Source organism: Gnatocerus cornutus, chromosome 1, assembly GCF_029298725.1.
Source record: "Gnatocerus cornutus isolate USDA-ARS CGAHR chromosome 1, icGnaCorn1.1, whole genome shotgun sequence".
NCBI classification, from domain to species: Eukaryota; Metazoa; Arthropoda; class Insecta; order Coleoptera; family Tenebrionidae; genus Gnatocerus; species Gnatocerus cornutus.
Window position 1 is genome coordinate 32694219 of NC_142233.1, and position 14332 is coordinate 32708550.

At 36.6% G+C, this 14332-nt stretch overlaps 2 protein-coding genes across 2 annotated transcripts; both read left to right on the plus strand.

Moving 5' to 3' along the window:
- Window positions 1–1931: 1931 nt before the first annotated feature.
- Window positions 1932–11643, plus strand: LOC148181825 (NADH dehydrogenase [ubiquinone] 1 beta subcomplex subunit 8, mitochondrial-like). Its single transcript, XM_088050485.1, has 3 exons — window positions 1932–2030; window positions 2084–2169; window positions 11127–11643. Exons 1-3 carry the CDS (start codon window positions 1932–1934, stop codon window positions 11614–11616), a joined length of 675 nt encoding a protein of 224 aa, XP_087906611.1. The 3' UTR covers window positions 11617–11643.
- Window positions 11644–11877: 234 nt separating this feature from the next.
- LOC148181826 (nucleolar protein 9) lies at window positions 11878–13944 on the plus strand. Its single transcript, XM_088037256.1, has 4 exons — window positions 11878–12183; window positions 12230–13053; window positions 13101–13556; window positions 13607–13944. Exons 1-4 carry the CDS (start codon window positions 11994–11996, stop codon window positions 13862–13864), a joined length of 1728 nt encoding a protein of 575 aa, XP_087893382.1. The 5' UTR covers window positions 11878–11993; the 3' UTR covers window positions 13865–13944.
- The last annotated feature ends 388 nt before the right edge of the window (window positions 13945–14332 follow it).

Here is a 14332-nt window from a genome sequence, read left to right on the forward strand (position 1 = left end):
TACAACGACATTTTTTACCACTTCTTAGAAAAATTCGAATTCGACTGTATTAGTCTTTCCTACAAACTGAATAGTCATGCTCTTATAACCACAATTCTTACATTTGATTTATATTACGACCAGAGAAGTAAACAATGAAAGAATGAAAGATTAAGGTACTTTCAGCTTCCAAGAAACGTCCGTATCAATGTTAAAAATGTCTCAAAAATTGAAGGATAAATAGGTATAAAATCAGCTAAAAAGAATTCAAGAATGCAAAAAATAAGATTTTCAATGTCAAGGTCCCAAGTTCTCAGTTCTCATTTTTAGATGGTTATTAAGTTTACATTTTTTCAGAATCTTAAATTTTCATTTACCTAGAAATTCAAAACTCAACTAAAAATTTTAACATTTAAAAGATTTTTTTTATTCGTTTATATGCAAAGCCAGTGTAGCCCACAAAATTTATTTTAGGAGGTAAAACCTAAGAAATTTTCGAATCAGAGTAACTATAAGATTCAAAAAAAGTATATAAAATTTAACAATAAGAAAAATCTAAAATCATTTGTAAAATCTAAAAAAATAATAAAGTAAAGTTACAGATAATCTAGAAGCTCTAAAACCAAACCTTATAAAATACTCAATACGAATCTACGAACTCCAAAGAAAATATGTATAAAGACATTAAAATAAAGTTCAAAAACCAAAGAAAAGCTAAGAAAAATTTAAAATAAAGTCTAGAAAAAAATTTAAATAAACTCGAGATTAGGTATAATCTTTAACCCATTGACGAATTGAAAATTTTGACCAAATATTCGATTAACTTTATCTCGAAAACAAAAAGACTTTTACCTAAAAAGTTTTTTGTTAATTGATTCTCTTGTCTTCACCTATTACTGTGTTTTTTTAGTGTATTTCAAAAACACCCTGTGTAAATAAAATCAAAAAAAATTAGACAATTTAAACAAAATTTTAACAAAAGCTAGAGCATACAGGATGTTTTTGAAATGCATGTACAAAACAGTTCTGCGCTATTCCAGAAGAAGTATGAAGTATGAAAAACCAATTTTTAAATCAAAAACTTCCAAGGTAAAATTCAAAATCTGCAAAATCTTGTATAATTTTGGACTCAAAATTTTTCAAAATTGTCTTTAATTTTTGGATTTTCAAATTTCAAGGATTCTTAATTTTTTAGACTTTTTTCATGAAGCAAGAAAGAAAATAATATCTACAAGAAACAACACAAATAAATTAGGAAACCTTGAAGAAGCTTATAGAGAAGCTGAACAGGTAATTTAAACAAACAAAAAGAAGAAAAGCAGATTGCAAAAAATTGGTAAAGAAAATCATCTTTTTGCATAGAATAAAACAAATAGTCGCTTATCTAATCTCCTTAGAGGTAACTCCTAATCTCCCGAGGAAAACCCCGCCGACCAATACACGTCTTAAACCAACACATCGTCTGTAAATAGCGTGTAACAATAATAAATCCTAATGGTGGCCACTCCAACTGTTAGCAGAAGGAAAAAAAGACGTAATAAAAATAACAGGTGGTAACTGCGTGACAATATTTAGTAACTCGAACGGTCGCCTAATGGCTTGGTCAACATTAAGTGTTCGCTGCCCTTTTACCCACCGAGAAAAATTCCCTTTTTTATTTTTCGACAATTTGTTTAATTTTGTAACCGTTTCTCAACCTCGCCAGATGCTCTCGCCGCAATTTAAATAGATTCAGCTGAGACGTGCAAGCACTTATTTTTCTCGCTCCAAGGAAACAGGGACGTGGATGTTAATTTTTTTCGATGGAGCTTAAATCCAAATCCCGTTGTCGCCTGCCATCTCCATCGTGCAATCGGTTTAAAATCCCGGTGTGAAGATAGGTCCCCTTTCGTTCCTCTCTAATCCCGTCGCAGCTAATAATGTGTCAAACGCAAGGCTAACGCTTCGAATGTATGACCGGTGGTTATCTGTTATCAGAGACAAAAGCCCGTATTGAGTTGACAAGCAATGCAGGCCGACTTGACACGTCACAGTTGTCTATCAATGTTGTTGTACACGTCACTTCACCGCACCATTGTACCATTGTCCCGCGATCCAGAAGTAGTCGTCCATAAGAGGTGCATTGTTTCATCGCGTCATCATTTTGAAAATTCCACCCCCGGAAGAAACTTTCTTTAAGAGTATAATCAGGTAGGTGGAACCTTAAAGAACATCATTCACCTTTAATCGTTTTTCGTGGCTTTGTCTCCCTTTCAAAACTTGGAAAACTTGAAAGAATAACGCCGGTTTAGACGCGTATTTAAAGTGTACAAGTGCAGTCAACTTTATCAGCTATTGTCAGATCCAGGGAGCGATTTATTCAAAAATCAAACAAAAGGGATGGTTTATGTAAGGGTCACGACAGTGAGTGACATTCTTCATTGTGGACTTTCGTAACATTATACTTAATTTTGTTTGTTCCACTTTATTTCACATAATATGACCTATCACAACCTCCATTGACTACAATCATTTCAATAAGAGTATTGGGTTTCTTTCAAACCACACGTGGGGCTCTATTATACCAAGACGGGGCTCATTATCCAATCTCGATGCCTAAATACAGTTAAGAAAACACACCACCAACCTCAAACTGTCATTATTGACATTGTCCCGATTCGCTTTTATCTTTTTCTTCGTGACACGTGACATATCAACATCTTCTCCAGATGGCGCGAGCGTTCTTGCTGGCGCGGAAATTGGATTCGTTCCTTCAAAAATGGTTTCTTGTTATCATTACCGCAGATTTCCGCGCAGTTGATTCTGAAAAGCACGTCCAGTCGCCGTGAAATGTTCTGTAACTTGAGGCAAATTATTTTCCCGCATCAAAGGTGGCTTGGAAATTGTTTTAACACTCCCGCCCCTCACCACTTTACACACTCCGGTGAATCCACGTCTGGAGGGTTGGAACAATACGACCTGGAAAAACTCGATTTTCGTTATATAGTTTAATTTCCGCTGTGCGAATTTTCTTCGTTTCTGCAGGAGACATCTGAGATGGACCGATGTGGATTACAACTGCAATTACAAGTCGCTTTGAGAATAAAATCTCGATTCCCACGCCATCAGGAGAGAACAATGAAAAATGGTGATTGCTGTAGCTTCTTTTAATTGCAGAAGGAACATGATACTCGAGAGAATTCGTTAGTTGGACCAGGGATGGGAAAATCTTGTATTTTCTTCATGGTAAACACAAATCTATTTGTCCGCTCACCCCAATTGCAGGTGACAATATTATCGATGATAGCCCCTATTATGTCATATTTAGATGTCATGGGACGTGACATGCGATGATTTTCAAGTGGTCATTTCCTCGACCGGTATTGTCGCGTTCTTTTTTCCAATGAATTTTTCTTTCTATTGAAGATACTAAACCTAATGGGACCAAAAATAATTTATTCTAAAAGCTTCTTCAATTATAATGCAATTACTGAATTCCGGCCATATTTAAATACAAATTACATTTTTAGAGTCGGAGAGGCAATAAAAAAGTCTCCGCAATATGACATAAAGAATACCAGTTGGAATATTTACATTTTCAGTATCGTCCCTTGGAGTTGGAAGTGTTGGACAACACGCCCCGCGACTGCATTAAAACTTTCTTGAACAGAGCCGGAGTCGCAAATTTTCACTACGCCAAAACTCGCAGAATTAATCCAATTTTTCACTCTTTGATCTCAGATTCTCCAGTTTATGCTCCGACTTTTCCGCCATCAGAATTACAAAATTAAAATTCTTAGCATTTTCTTCAATTTCTAAACTCTAAGATTTAAATTTTAGTACTTTTGGCTTCCAAATTTTTGATTTTTGTTTTGCTCAGATTTTATTTCTTAAATTTTTGAGTTTTCAACTTCTTCAGCCCCAGATCCTTTGGCTTCCAGGCCCTCGCAAATTTATCTCCAGTTACTGGTCCTAAAGTTCTACTTCTTAAAGCTCCCACTTTTCGAAAATTTATTTTTTCTGGACCTTCCCTTATCAGGTTTTGAAAATTTTGGTCCCGAAATTAGTAAAACCCATAAGGTGGTGTGTAAACCAATTAAACTTTATTACCACGGCATATCACACTATTATTTGTCGTGTTTTGTTAATTAAAAAATTTTTTTGTTAATTGATTCTACTTGTCTTCACCTGTTTTTTTGGTAGTGTATTTTACTATCAAAAACACCCTGTATAAATAAAATCTAAGACAAATTTAGACAATTTGAACAAAATCTAGAGCATTATTAAAGACGTTTTTGAACTGCATGTACAAAACAGTTCTGCGCTAATCCAGAAGAAGTATGAAGTATGAAAAACCAATTTTTAAATCAAAAACTGCCAAGGTAAAATTAACCCCAATTCACGTACTTTCTACACCACTGACAAAAAAAGCACTTGGAATGATTTGTTTTCTAAGCAACCAGCAACTCGATTTTTTGTTCGCGTTTGAATCAGTGGCGCGCAAGCAAAGTTATTGAAATTTTTGTGTAACTTTATCTCAAAAATAAAACGACTTTTACTAAAACATTTTTCTTTTAGTAGGCTCAACTTGTGACAAGGAATTACCACACTCTTATTATACATACATTGCAAAAACACCCTGTATAAGGAGAATTTGACCGAATTTAAATAGAATTTAGAAGTCCAATAAAAAAACCCAAAAATTCTTTAGTTTATGCTCCAACTTTTCCACCTTCAGAATTACAAAATTCTTAGGTGTGCTCAGGTTTGCATTTTCATTCAAATTTTAGTACGTTTGGCTTCCAAATTTCTGATTTTTGTTTGGTTCAGATTTGATTCTTTTCGATTTTTTTTTCTGGTCTTTTCCCTGTCAAGTTTTGAAAATTTTGGGCCCGAAAACGGTAAAACCTATCAGGTGATGTGTGAACTAATCAAACGATGATTTTATTACAACGACAAATCACACTATTATTTGTCGTGTTTTGTTGTGGTGAAACGGTGAAATCCACCCCTGTCTTTTATCGCCTCACTATAAGAAGATATTGAAAAGATATTCGGAACCGAACGCGGCAATAAAACGCAGTCAGACACAAAAATGTCGACAATTTGCAACACCCCCGACGTAAAGGGGTGGTCGACCAACAAAGGGTAACCGCCAGCACGCACTCTGTCAACCCCCAATTTCTTGAAACATGTCGCTCGCACACTTTTTACGCGTGATTTTGATTTAATAGAGTAGCATCAATTTTTTACACGAGCCGATTTATTATTTTATACGGTACTTGTGAGTGAGTTAATTAATTTTCCGGCGAAATTATTTTATTAATTAATGTTATAATAATGTTGGGGGTGTCCGATTCGATTGGTCCACTCGACACTGACGGTATTGTCCGAACCGTAAATGTGTGATGGTTTCGATGATGTTTTGTAAACAAAACAATAACAAATAGTCAATGGAAGGTATTGTTTCCAGGTGGATATTGCCAGTGTTCAATAGTCAACTATCGAGGAAAGGGGTAGGGGGTAGTTGATAATTAAATTGGTTGAATGAGGTTTGGTTGAATTTCGATTTAATTTTATTTATCGGGATGTTGGAAAACAAGAAAAATTTGGCTTAGTTGTGGGTAATCAGGGGCGTGCGTGTAACAATGGGCTTTTTAAAATATAACAAAAACACTTTAAATGGTTCGTCGAGCAACAATGCTCACTCACAACTCTATGGAAATTTTTTAATAATGCGCTGAAATTCGGAATCCACTCAACCGCAGATCGTTCCCTCTTCAATATTCGAAAATTTAACTTAGGTGTAAGATGGTAACGCCATTGTTGTAATTCTTGAGATTCCCGAACAGACCTTTTCATATTGCAATATTAGAAGATGTTGACGTCTTTGAATTGAAAATTGTAAACCACCCTAACCATCCCTCGCATTCCTAACATTGAACATTCACGCCAATATCCGAGTGATAGATACGTGCCATCTTAAATAACGCGTTTACCAAACTTTCCAGGGGCGTCGTCAACGCACGTTTACTTCCACCACAAAAAGACAACTTTTATCCAATCTTCCCTCGCAATATTTAAACGGTGCCGTTGACCATATCCTCCACATGAACCGTCGAGGACTCTTCAAATGTAGAACGGAGGAATCGTTTCGTTTGTGAATAGGCCGCATCCCGAAACCTATACAAGTATCTCGTTATCCCATACGTTGAAACCGATCTCACATTGTACAGATATATAAATTTCTCTTCAATGCTTTCGATTTTTTTGTGGGCTCGTATTATATGGGAGAGCCACCCTTCGATGAGCCTGCTCTAATTGTCGGTCCACTGAACGATTTATAGCAATTATCATTTCATTTTTACGTTGGACTTGACTTGGGGGGAGTTTATTGCCGCAGGAGGCAATCCCAAATTTAATTGCAGATGCTACACATTCTCCTTGTTATTTATTCATTCCAATACCTTCTTGGTAAGAAACGCAATGCACTGCTGATCCGGCTCGAAAGACCATTTCACAAGACATCAAGACTGGTCGACACGTTTGGTGCGATTCGTAAATTGCCGGTGTTTTGCCATTTTCCTTGTAATTCAATTCTCTGGGTGTTGAATGAGACCGGAAAAGGAACGTTAAAAAGCAATTATTTGTAAATTTCGTCCGTTTCTTTCATCTCCGTTTCTTTATGTTTGCAAGTCGAGTGTACCTTTTCAGTAGCAATCGCTTGATATAGTGATCCCATTGAGTTACGATGGTATAATGGAGCGGCGTATTGTCACAGCATGTGTGCCCAACCTCCCACTGGTTGGTTTCTTTGTTTAAAACGTTGAAAAGCGTTCACAATCTGCCCACCTCGTGATTAAGTCCCGACATGAATAATAGCTCGAAGCTTCGCGCAAACCGTTTTTATTATTGTCCAATTTGTGTTATTATATTGTTCCCCGTTTATTGTACTCCTATTTAGAGCAGATTACTCGATTACGCTCTTTAAAAACAATGTTAGTCGAGCCGGGGGTTGAAACTCCAACCGAAACTACAGAGTCAAAAACATCCCTAAAAATTCAACATTCGCATAAAGCAAACAATTCGATAATAGACAGACGGAAAAAAATGGATGTGCAACGAGGCGAGAGCTCCCATTAAAACGAAACCCAGTGATATTATCATACCATTGGGTCACTTACGCCGTTATTGAATATGAATATGATCGCTGAAACGTGTTTAACTGAATCGTATCTGATGGTATAGAAGGAGGATGTTTGGCGAGCGCATTCGCCGTGTGAATGTTGAATTATCTGATGCCAAAAGCTATTAAAAAAATCCTTCCCTTCGAAGGGTTGTCTGCCCTACTCTTGCCGACGCTTTCACCTAAAATCGTTCCGATTTGATAATGACAGTTTAAGGAGAACGGTGGCGGAGCGTTCGTTCCTGTTAAATTCATTTTCGGAATGAAAGGGTGTTGACGAACGCCCCTTGTCCACGATCAAGTGGGATTAAAGACAAACTATTTAGTGTCAACGCCAGGACTTTAAATTCAAATTGGAATTATTATAATCTCATTGCGGTAATTATTGTGCAAATTTAGGGGCGAAGTTTGATTGATATCGCAAATTGACAACATAAAAATTTCCAAGACACAGGGCCGGCTTCATTTTTCAATAGTTTACATATGTAAAAAGGTGCCAAAATTCCCTACAACACAGATTTACCTGAAACTCTTTTTGTAGCTTCTCCAGATTTCCTTAATTTCTGTAAATATTGTTTCCTTGATCCTACAGATTTTTCGTTTTCATCAAATCCATCGATTTCCTTAATTTTTTTAATTTCTTTTTGGAATTGTCCATAACTTTGCCACTTTGTGGTTCGTTCTTCAAACTCTCTAGTTTGTACACATTCTTGAAATTCTTTAAATCCTTCTTATATCCTTTTCAGAGACATGCGATTATTTAAAACTACACATTTTATTAGATCTGTTGAATGGCTCAAATCCTTATTAGTCAGATATTTTGCATTTATTACTGCTGATTCCTGCGATTTTCTTGACTTTTAAAATATTTTCTTAGATTTCTTGAAATTCTTCAGAGCGTTTGGAAAAGGTAAAAATTAAAATATCGGAAATGTGTTTAAGTTTCTAAAAATACTAACCAAAAAATGGAAACTAAAAATTAGAATGATAGAAATGAGCTTTCTAATGAAAAACTTACAAATTAAGAAAACATGGTTAAGGTGGTTTATGGACAGATGAAAAATATTCTCTAACGACAGACCAGTAATAAGGGTTGAAAATAAAAAAGCAATAATTATAGAAACTTAAGAATTTTCTGAAAAATAATAATCGGAATTCGTCGGCTCTGATTGGCTAAAATTTGTTTAATAATGACCGTAGTTAAACTGTTTTTCAAATGGGTCAAGTGAGCCATGAAAAGAAATGTCAATTTATATTCTGACAATCACTGCCTGTCAAAGTCAGTGTCTAAAAAGTGACATTAATTTTTGAATTCAGTTAAGTTTGTAGGTTCTACTCAAAATACACCGCCATAATCATAATTAATAAATAATAATAATAAAACTCAATAAATTCTTTTAAAAAATTTTTACAGTTTAGCAAAAACGATAATTTATTCAATTTTCTTCAAATTAACTTTAACTATTTTGGCATAAGAAGGTAACACAATGTTTTAACAAGAGTTTTTTACTGAATATACACATTGTTAGATCTACCCAAAATAATCTCTAATTCCCATCAAACCCACTGTCAGTAAAAATTGGATTTATTGAATTTTGAAAAATAACTCCTCAGGTATCAAAATCAATGTGTTATATCTTGTCAGAAGCAATTGCCATAATTCTTACTAGAATTAAAATTGTTTTTAACAAATATCAAATAAATTGTTACCTTATCTTTTAATTCACATTCATATCATTTTCGTTCTTTTGGCGATAAAAGGAACATAACAGGTTAAGTTTGCCACCGATTTCTCAATCTTGATTTATAAAAAATGTTATTTTTGGCATTTGAATCACATATCAATAGCACTAGATTAAAACTGATTACCTCAATTTGAAGCGCTCCGTTTCCTTTACATGTACAAAAAATATTTTTTATAGCTTCATAATTAATAGCAATTTTGGACCGGGACACTAGTGTTGGCGGACCCTGTATGTTTTTATTATTTCTTGCATGTGTCATACTTATGTCAGTAAAAGATCGTAGATAAAGTATAGTATTGCACTCGCATGTTATGCTCTTATTCAACTTTGTGAATAAAGTGGTCCTTTACCATGCTCCCGTAATAAAATACCATAACAGGCTATTTCAAATATTATTTTTAGGCCGCCGCCGTTCTTTTTTAACGTTTTTGGAGACATACGAGTATAAATAGGCCGATAAACGGCGTTTGGTGGCCTAGACCTCCAAAAAAGAAACTAGGTATTTTTTTGTTTACCGGTTGGTATCGCACTGATATCAATTGACACAGAAGTGTGATAAAGAAGTTAAAATGTTTAATTTTTTATTTCCAAAATAGTTACCAGGAGAGATCAGTTTTTTTTATTCTTTAAATTTTGTTGGCCTAAACAATAGTGTGGATCACACGTCCGAAAATGCTTTAGGAAGTCTTCGTGTTGCTTCGACTCGGCTCCGCCTCACCTCGCCTTCGCAATTTCACTCAGACTAAAATAGTATTTTTTGGATTTCTGATTCAAAATACTATTTTGATCCACTGTAGGAAAATATATGCTAGAAATGTGTTAGATTTACCATCAAACGAAGCAGAGAAATAATTTTCAATTGTGCCAACATAAAAAACAATTAAATGCAAATTTACATTCCACCAACTGGTTTTATCAATTTGCACCAATAAATTGTCTGCATATCATATTCCTGAATTAAACAATAATTTACAAAACACAACACAATTAAATAAAAATGATATCCAGTCCACGTGTTGGTGGCACTGTCATTCATCGAGTTTAACCTCGAAATGTCAAAATTCACACGAAATGCCAACTGTCAAAGCCTAAACTTTTTCGTGTTTGGACTAAAAAAATCAAGTAGGTTCTAGATAATGACATCACAAGCCCCGATGCACTTTTCAGGTTATTATCATCGGGGAATCATTTTAACAATAAATCTCACATTTATCTTTGAACAAAGCTCTTTTTGCGTCATGTCGAGTTATTTCGGCGTCGTTTTTATGAGAAATTTGAAGAAAGATGCGCTTACCTTGCTGAAGCGAGCAGACTTCTCAAGTTCCGAAAAAATTATCCCGAGAGAAGATTTTCATGTCAAAGTGTCCCACAGGCACTTAATTACACTTTTTCAAGAGCAAAACTTTACAATTTTCAGTAATTTTTAATGAAAGAAAAACTGCGTGTGCCATTCAATTTTCGCCAATGTTACTAGTGACTGGACCAATCAGAGATGAGTTGGTCAGCGGGAAGTTTAAATCGGCTAATCTGTGTATTTCCAGAATTGGGTTTTTCTCATTATAACTGCAAAATCTCACCCCTGTGGTGATTAAACGGTGAAAATGCAACACCCCGTGTTAAAGTGTGGCACAAATTCGCTCATTCGATCGCGATGATTGTTATCGCTCTCGTTTTTCATTTATTTGCAGTGCAGTTCGTTTTTACGGATATTTAGATATGAAAACGTCGAAATGAATCAGTGGTGTAAAATAACGAAGCTCGCATGTACCAGTTGAGAGCATTCCACAATAACGAGATCAATTAATGGATTTCTGAGAGGTCGCAACGTGATTATTTTCTCTTACATATGGAAAAAAGGGGTGGCGTATTCATTCTTTCTTTCACGGAATGCCATTGGTGAATTGGGTGGTAATCGTTGGATAAAGACCGCCTCGAGGGTAACTAGTTTAAAGAATTGAATTGAAATTGAAACAGCTTCGGGCTCCTCTTACCGTCAAAGATTACAAAAGCTACTTTTGACGACTTGTCAGACCCTGCAATTTGCTACCACTTTTTAAGCTGATGATTGTATAGGCTGTCACTAGTATCAGTGTAATGTTGCTGGCTGAGGGGAGCAAAGTTTAGAATTACGGAAGTCTAGGCGGCAACAAAAACAAAATTGTTTCTTAGCACCCTGTAAAACATTTGTTAACTGTCACGATGTCAAAACGCGCCAGTTTCGAGTTCCTTCTTTCCAGACGCTCCCCGTTGACCACCATCTCCAGGTGCGCCCACTGGAACAAAGACTACAAACCCGGTCCCATCCCTAGAACACTGGAAGAACGAACCAAAGCTGCAGAAAAATACAACTTGCACCCGAAGGAATACCAATACTATCCAGATGATGGTACGGGACTCGGTGATTACCCCAAACTTCCAGACTTAGGAGTCGAAGAACGAGATCCCTTCTACCCGTGGGATAACCCGGAATTAAAAAGAAATTTCAATGAGCCTTTCCATGCCGAGTATGACTTGATAAGAGAAGATCGTTTCGCTGTCGGAAAGAAGTTGAGGTATCCGTTGTGGCTGCAATGGCTGCAATTTTTGGGGGCCTTGGTCGGATGGGCAGGACTGATGCTGTTGTTTGAACAAGTTAAAATGTTTCATCCGCTGGTACCCAGGCAGTATCCGGAGGAGGGAAAGACGCATTACACCTTTGAGCCTCTGGATGATAAAACTGATAATTAACTTGTAATAAAATAAAGTAAAATTAGGAATTCGAAATTTTAAGTAGGATAGGCAACCAACTATACACATTTTAAGGTGTGTTTTTAAAATTATTTTACTACTTTTGGTTACTTAAATTAGTTTTGCCTTGATTTAATGTATTCAAACTTATTAAATCAGGCAACAGTTTTTATTATTAAACGCTTTTTGAGTAAATTAATTTTTTATCTAGACCGCCAGCAATACACTACTTGTATTGGTGATTTTTTTGTCACCATTATCCAACACAACCGACAAAAAAATCCCCAAACAAACGTGCATAACCTCACTTTTTGATTCATATTGTTTTCTATTTAAACCCTTCTGACTTTTGTTGTGACTGTTATTTCGTGCTAATCATGTCTGAATCCTTACCTCAACCCGAAAAATTTAAGCGAAAACGTAAGAAGACTTTTCTAAAAAATGCCCGAAAGTACGCAAAAAAGGGCTACTTTGGCCGGGGCTCCCAGCTCGACTCTGACACTTATCACTATTTTGTCCGCATAATGGAGGCCTACAAAGAAGGCTTTGATTCCGACGAAGATAAATGTGAGTTTCTTCCAAATTTCGGTGTAAACATAACCTCACTTTCCAGCAATTTTCGTAAATAACGTCTTTGAGCAGACCGTGGATCAAGAAATTAATTGTTGTTGTAACCAGGTTGGATGTCGCGTCGTGGAGATGTTGCTCCCGTTCGCAAACGACTCCGTTTTGCAAAGATACATGAAAGTTTTTTCTTCAGAACTGAGGCCCCTTTGTGGGGACAGGTTTGCTTCTCATGTTCTTGAGACTTTAGTAAGAGAAGCAGCGGGGCGTGCCTTACAAGAAGGCGAGTTGAAAACAGAGTGCAAAGACTTTGTGTTGAAAGTAAGCCGCTTCCTTCTAAATAATTTGGAGGACTACCTCTGGGACACTTATGGCAGTCATGTGATTAGAACCTGTCTCGAGAGTCTCGCGCAGCTACCGAAAGAGTCACCGAAGCCCAAAAGTGGCGATGAAGAGGGCATAAAAGTGGAGCTACCAGAAGAATTCAAAGAAATTGTGAAGGACTGCGCTGAAAGAGTCATGCATTGGCCCCAATTCCCGGAATTGTGCAACACAGAGACCAGCTCGGGGTTCCTCCAGGTCTTGTTGAGAGCGTTGAAGAAAACCGACCGAAAAGTCTTGAAAACGCTCTTGGAAAAGCTAATTTCTTCCAACTTTGTCGCTGAGGAAGTCCCCAGTGGCACCCTTTCCAATGTTTTTCTCTCAAAACCAGCGACTATGGTTCTAGAGACGTCTCTAGACGTCGCAAAATCGAAGACATTCACGCAAATATACGCAAAGTGTTTTCATAGCAGGCTCGTGAAGTTAGCCACAACCAGGAACACCAACTTCAGTGTTCAAAAACTGATTTTAAACTGTAAAGACAAGACGGAGGTTTGATGTGTTACTGTTAGTTTGGGTTTTTTTTAACTGTCTTTTAGTTTGAGGCGATTTTCGATGAGCTTAGCAACATTTTTTCTGAGATTATCACAAGTGGGCATAATGGGATTATCTGGGCCCTAGCTCAATCCTGTAAGAAGTTAGCCACAAAGCAAGGGACGTATCTACAGAACTTGATGAAGAGTTTAAATTGTTTCGAGGACGATCGCCACAGCGATTTTATTCTCTGTCTGTCAAAATTTGTCACTTTTGAAGACTTAAAAAAAGACACTACCAACTTACAGAAAGAAAAACTGAACTTGCAAGGGACTCTAACTTTGCAACTCTTATTAGAGTTTAACAAACCCATTAAAATTGTCAATGGGTTGCTTAATATGGAGCAAAACGTGCTGCTGGCGCTATTTTCAAACACCATGGGCAGCCACATTGTGGACTCCTTCGTTAAAAGCGTGTATGTGGGTGAAAAAAGCAGAGAGAAGTTAGTCAGGAAGATGAAGGTCTGTTTCTTTGTGTGTGTTTTTTTTTTGTGAGTATATTGGGTTTTTAGGGAGTTTATCAAGACTTGGCGACTACTAAATTTGGTTCGAGGTCATTCGAAGCCCTCTGGAGCGCCGCAAATATTAAAAACAAGCTCCTGATTATGGAGGAGTTGTCTCATAAGGAGGGGGCGTGGTCCAACTCCGAGCACGGTAAAATCATAGCTAATAAAATCAATCTCGTTTTGTTTAAACGTAACAAAGAGGAGTGGAAAAACAGTTTAAATTCTGTAAACAAGGCGGAGTTGTTTGCAGACATCTTAGAATAAAACCACGACAAGTGAAATTGTATATTGGGAAAGTACAGATTTAAAATATAAATAAAATAAATAATAAACACTAAATAACATGGAAATGTACAATAACTACCTGTCTACTTTTTATACATTGAAAGTTCGGGGACCACCTCACTAACTCCATTGCTGTGTTAGTGATTCCGCGCCCAAACTCGAAAAGTGACTAGATTTTTGTTACAACAAAACCGGACAAAGATAAATCGATCCGCACGTGTCTCCATCTATCGCGTAAAAAGTCCAATTTTGTAAGAATCACGCAAAAGTCGAAGGTTAAGGGCGTGGTCACTCGACACCACGCCCCCTCACCGCGATGTCCACGCCACTGGAAAGCAGTGGCGTCGAGACCTCTACAACGAGACATATAGAGAAAACTACATGTGCTTTTCTTTGGTATTAAGGAACGAACGTTTAACGACGATTCAGAGCATGCTAAGAGTAATA

What these genes read in the sequence shown, in the direction of transcription:
- LOC148181826 (XM_088037256.1), top strand. Translation starts at nt 11,994, where the DNA reads ATGTCTGAATCCTTACCTCAACCCGAAAAATTTAAGCGAAAACGTAAG. An exon ending in ACTGTAAAGACAAGACGGAG is followed by an intron (nt 13,054 to 13,100) that starts GTTTGATGTGTT and finishes ACTGTCTTTTAG; the next exon opens with TTTGAGGCGATTTTCGATGA. An exon ending in AGTTAGTCAGGAAGATGAAG is followed by an intron (nt 13,557 to 13,606) that starts GTCTGTTTCTTT and finishes TTGGGTTTTTAG; the next exon opens with GGAGTTTATCAAGACTTGGC.
- LOC148181825 (XM_088050485.1), top strand. Translation starts at nt 1,932, where the DNA reads ATGACCGGTGGTTATCTGTTATCAGAGACAAAAGCCCGTATTGAGTTG. An exon ending in AGTTGTCTATCAATGTTGTT is followed by an intron (nt 2,031 to 2,083) that starts GTACACGTCACT and finishes ATCCAGAAGTAG; the next exon opens with TCGTCCATAAGAGGTGCATT. An exon ending in TTCTTTAAGAGTATAATCAG is followed by an intron (nt 2,170 to 11,126) that starts GTAGGTGGAACC and finishes CCTTCTTTCCAG; the next exon opens with ACGCTCCCCGTTGACCACCA.